A 5,298-nucleotide genomic window follows, 5' to 3' on the forward strand; every position below is an offset into this window, starting at 1 on the left:
CAACCCACTGCCACAGGGACTGCAGCCTATGCCGTCGCCAGCAACTCACGGCAGCCCAGCTCCAGGTTGAGCCGTTGTTCAGCATCTTAGCTGTAGAGGGCAGTGTCACTGGCCCTCACATGTGGGATCCGAACCGGGGCCCTCTGGCATCCCAAGCGAGCTCTTAACCATCGCGCCACTCGGCCGGCCCTTGACACCATTTTTAATATCCAAGACTGCTAATTGTTTTTTTTAATAAAAGATATTTCTTTTTTACAGGTATCTTATTCCCTCATTTCTCTGAATGTACTAGGCATACATATTTTAAAATCTCCTGTTTGCTGTATTGGCTTAGTTTTCTTCAGTGTTAACTTTTGTCCTTTCAGTTGGGGTGTTGGTTTTCCTCAGATGTTGTCTGAGAGTCCCTGCTGGCCTGACTATAAGTGCTCAGTTTACCTATACCCTTTATTGGTAACAGGATGGGATATGGTGTGGGGTGTGGATGCTAGGAGACAGTAATGATGTGGGATTCCCAACGTATCCTGGCTGCTGCCAGGCACCAAGGATACTTGACTGCCTTACTGGTTACACTGGCTGTGCCAGCCTGGGAGTGGACCCACCACTGCTGTCCAGTCCTCTGGGAATGAGGAGGGAGCCCCAGAACTCAGGTTATTCCTGGAGTTTTACATCTTTTTAAGCTGTCATCTTCAGCAGTTTCTGGACTATGGATCCAACTCTACGGTCATCCTATATTTCTTGAATTCCTCAAAATTTCACTGAGGGTGACCCTTCTCATTTTCTAGCAGTGATACCTGTTTATAGTCTTAAATGTCTTTTGTCACTTCTGTGGTTTTACTGTCAGGAGGCCTACCTCAGTATGTGTTCTGAGTGCCGTTTTTTTTTTTTTTTAAGATTTTATTGGGGAATTGGGGGAGGGGAACAGACAAATTGCTGACCTTTTGTTCTTCAGTCTAGTTGTGGAGGACGTCGCTTCACTGGCCCATGTTGGCATCATCATTGCGCTCCTCCCGGGTGAGGCAGATCGGTCGCTGGCCTCTGGACGGCCGCTCATGGCGGCTCTTGGCAGCTCACACTGGCTGCCAGCTGCTCACGCTGGCTACCGGCCACACAGTAGCTTATGGTAGCCCACTGCAGCAGGGGCTGCAGCCTACGCCGTCACCGGCAACTCACAGCAGCCCAGCTCCAGGTTGAGCTGTTGTTCACCATCTTAGGGCAGCATCACTGGCCCCCATGTGGGATCCGAACCGGGGCCCTGCTGCTTAGAGCTGGCGTCCCAAGCCATCTCTTAACCAACATGCCACTCGGCCAGCCCTCTGAGTGCCATTTTGATTCAGCTCAATTTTACACTATTAGTAATATTAGGTAGTGCTTTTATGTGGGGTGAGGGTGTCTGTAGAAGCTTTGGAAACAGATACTTGGGATTAAATCTCAGATCTAAAACATACCTGGTATTCTTAAGGCTCTTTTTGTAATGTCACTTATACTTGCTCACCTTTCTCATCTATTAAATGAGGAAAATAATGTTTATTACATATTCTATATATTAAATGAAACATTATGTAGTTTTTGCTTTGCTTTGTTTTCAGCCACAAAACGTTGTATCCAAGGGAGTTTGATGCCTGCCTGTTAAGTGTTCTGATGCTTGGACCTGAGGCCGTGGAGGTTTGGTGGCCCAGCTCTCCTGGGTGCTGTTTGCTGAGATGTGCAGAATTTCCAGTATGGAAGATGGGGCATCAGGTGTTTAACCTTTTATTGAACTCTTTAGTCAGAAGATTATATCAAATGGCCCTGAGAAAAGAAACCATGGGACGCAGATATATTGAAGTACTCCTCCCACAGAACTGAAGCACACGGGTGTTGAAGCACCATGACACAATATTGTACCAGTCAAGACAGCTCAGGTTGATACAGCCAGTTTTATAGGAAAATCCACTGATTTCAATCTAACCTTCTGTAGGGAACAGGTGTTATTACAGAAGTGGAAGCTATATAAACAATTTGCACCATGAACTTGTGAAATCAGAATTTTTTTTTTAAATTGGGGAATTGGGGGGATGGGAACAGTGCTGGGGAATTGGGGGAAGGGGAACAGACAGGTTGCTGTCGTTTTGTTCTTCAGTCTAGTTGTGGAGGATGTTGCCTCACTGGCCCAAGTTGGCACCATCATTGTGCTCTTCCCGGGCGAGGTAGATCAGTCGCCGGCTTCTGGATGTCCGTTCATTGCGGCTGCTGGCCGCTCACGCTGGCTGCTGGCTACACACGGTAGCTTATGGCAGCCCACTGCAACAGGGGCTGCAGCCCACGCAGTCGCCGGCGACTCACGGCACCCCAGCTCCAGGTTGAGCTGTTGTCAGCTTCTTAGCTGTGGAGGGCAGTGTCGCTGGCCCTCATATGTGGGATCCGAACCGGGACCCTCTGGCATCCCAAGCCAGTTCTTAACCATCGTGCCACTCGGCCGGCCTGAAATCAGAATTTAAAAAAAAAATTCCTTTTCAGTATTATGTAATACCTCAAAATGCCTCTTGCATTTTGAGCCTATTTCAATTTTTTACTGCAGTAGCGTACCTCAGAATTTGTGTATGTATATTAAAATAATTACGGTTATGTGAAATACAACTTTTTTTTGAAATACAACTTTTATTATTAATTTTTTCAAGTTAAGTAGATCAATTTATTTTTCTGTATATTTCACAAGTATAATTCTGGAAGGGCTATTTGACAAATTTCAGCATTAACTGCCAATTCTATATCGACATGTTCAACAAAAAAGGCATTTACTCTTGGCCCTTTTAATACAAGTGAAGTGTCCTATTGCATCACAAATGATATGTGGTAACAGATTTGAGGGCATATTAAAGAAATTAGATATTTTCTTTCAAATGCTGTTTAGTTGATACAAACACACATTAATAGTTGTCATGACCATCAGTGATCTCCAGAATAAAACCCACAGACCTACGTACTTAAACGGCTGAAACAAGCAAAATGGTATTAAAATCAGTGTATTTATTCTTTGTTTTTTAAAGATTTTTATTGGGGAATTGGGGAGATGGGAACAGCGCTGGGGAATTGGGGGAAGGGGAACAGACAAGTTGCTGTCGTTCTTTTGTTCTTCAGTCTAGTTGTGGAGGACGTTGCTTCACTGGCCCAAGTTGGCACCATCATTGTGCTCTTCCCGGGCGAGGCACATCAGTCGCCGGCTTCTGGACGGCCGCTCACTGCGGCTGCTGGCCGTTCACACTGGCTGCTTGTCGCCTTACAGCCGGTTCTTAGACCACCCCCCGTGCATTAGCCTCTGACCCATTAGTCGAGAGAGTGCCTCGGAAAACTGAGGCCGGATGGAATGATATCTGTAAAGCTCTCTCGGGGGGCGTCTCAGCCTGACTGGGACCTGATGGAATGATATCAGCTGTCTCCCCTGGGAGGACATGTAATTATGTCTTGGGGCAATGTGGTGGAGTATGAAGGCATAGCATTTGCTGGAGTACAATGGGAAAAGGTCACTGGAAAAGGCCTTAAGGCGCACCAGTATACAAGGTTAATGACTGACAGCACAGCAGTTTACTTCCTTGAAAAGAATCAATAAAAACCATGCGTTGACCCGATTGGGTGGCTCAGTCTATCTCTGAAGGCTGAGTCCCTTGGTCTCGCTCTTAAATCTTACTTTTGTCTCTTGTACTTATTCAATCTGCGCCGCCCCTCTCGTGTCCCATTTGCCCTTGCCACGCTGGACGTGACAGCTGCTGGCTACACATGGTAGCCCATGGCAACCCACTGCCACAGGGGCTGCAGCCTACGCAGTCGCTGGCGACTCACAGCAGCCCAGCTCCAGGTTGAGCTGTTGTTCAGCATCTTAGCTGTGGAGGGCAGTGTCACTGGCCCTCATATGTGGGATCCGAACCGGGGCCCTCTGGCGTCCCAAGCCAGTTCTTAACCATCGCGCCACTTGGCCGGCCCAGTGTATTTATTCTTAGATTAACAATCCCAGAAAGCAATTCCTTTTATCTCAGTTTTACAAGGTGTGGTGAGGGAAGACTGGCGGTGTATGCTGAGTTGCAGAGTTGGGACAGTGGCTCAAATTAGTGAAATACAACTTTTATACCATGCTGCTCTAAGTACATTCAATAGACATGCTTTCAAAAAAATTCAGTTAGATCCATAAAAGTTTTTTAATTTGATTTTTTACATTCTAATCTTTTTTTTTCACTTATAATCCTTTAAGATAAGGTTTTACAATATTAAATATGAAAATTTAAACAACACTAATATTATAGGATTTTGGTCTTTGTCATTACCGTAAAACCTTGGATTGCAAGTAACGTGGTTTGAGAGTATTCTGCAAGATGAGCAAACATTTCTAATACATTTTAACATGGTAAACGAGTGATGTCTTGCAAAATGAGTAGTTTGTTTCCGGAACGAATTATGCTCGCAAACCAAGGTATTACTGTATATGAAATTGTGAAGCCTTAATTTAAAGCTCTCTTTTTCCGTTCATTTTAGGTGTTTTGCTAAGTGAAACATTTACGTTTTTTTTTTAAACCAAATTAAAATAAATTTTTTTTCACAGACTCACAAAACTCAAGACACAGTCATACTTATGGTAAGATTGATTACAGCATAAGTATGCAAAGCAGAATCAGTAAAGGGAAAAAAAGGTGCACAAGGTGAAGTGCAGAGGAAACCAGACATAAGCTTCCCGATGTACTTAATTGCTGGCAGCAATAAATTACACCAACTTATGTGAAATGTTGTCTACCAGGGAAGCTCACTGAGGCTAGGAGTCCAGGTTCTTTCTTGGGGGTCAGTCATGGCGGCATACAGTTCCTGAATAATGAGAGTCACTGAAATTCCAGACTCCTTGGACAAAAGCAGGTGTTCAGCATACAGGTGTTTGTTAGTTTAGGTACAGTGAGCCACTCTTACCATTTAGGGAAAGTTTAATATGAGTGTAGGCAACTTTACCAGGCAAGTTCTCAGATGCCAGCCAAGCGTCAGCTTTGCAAGCAGGCCTTTCTGAGGATAGCAGGTTCTGGCCTGCTATGTTCACTCTTTTTCGCACAAAATATAAAAGGCATAACACACCAGCTGAATGACAGATTGACAGAATGGATTTTAAAAAGTGACTCAAGGGCCGGCCAAGTGGCGCGATGGTTAAGAGCTGGCTTGGGATGCCAGAGGGCCCCGGTTCGGATCCCACATATGAGGGCCAGTGACACTGTCCTCCACAGCTAAGATGCTGAACAACAGCTTGACCTGGAGCTGGGCTGCTGTGAGTTGCCAGCGACGGCGTAGGCT

The 5,298-nt window shown here is 45.3% G+C and overlaps 1 protein-coding gene across 2 annotated transcripts in view; it reads left to right on the top strand.

Moving 5' to 3' along the window:
• LOC109395542 (uncharacterized) overlaps window positions 1-5,298 on the top strand; it is a 32,333-nt gene that overhangs the window by 10,850 nt on the left and 16,185 nt on the right. Inside the window, exon 2 of one of the 2 annotated variants that reach the window (XM_019666593.1) lies at window positions 1,587-2,045. The exons of the other annotated variant lie outside the window; for it this stretch is intronic. Coding sequence (XP_019522138.1) covers window positions 1,587-1,845 — 259 coding nt within the window. The 3' untranslated portion in view covers window positions 1,846-2,045. Of the gene's footprint in view, window positions 1-1,586; window positions 2,046-5,298 lie in introns of those variants that run through there. 2 annotated transcript variants of the gene reach the window in all.

This window comes from Hipposideros armiger, unplaced genomic scaffold (genome assembly GCF_001890085.2).
Source record: "Hipposideros armiger isolate ML-2016 unplaced genomic scaffold, ASM189008v1 scaffold_476, whole genome shotgun sequence".
Taxonomy (NCBI): domain Eukaryota; kingdom Metazoa; phylum Chordata; class Mammalia; order Chiroptera; family Hipposideridae; genus Hipposideros; species Hipposideros armiger.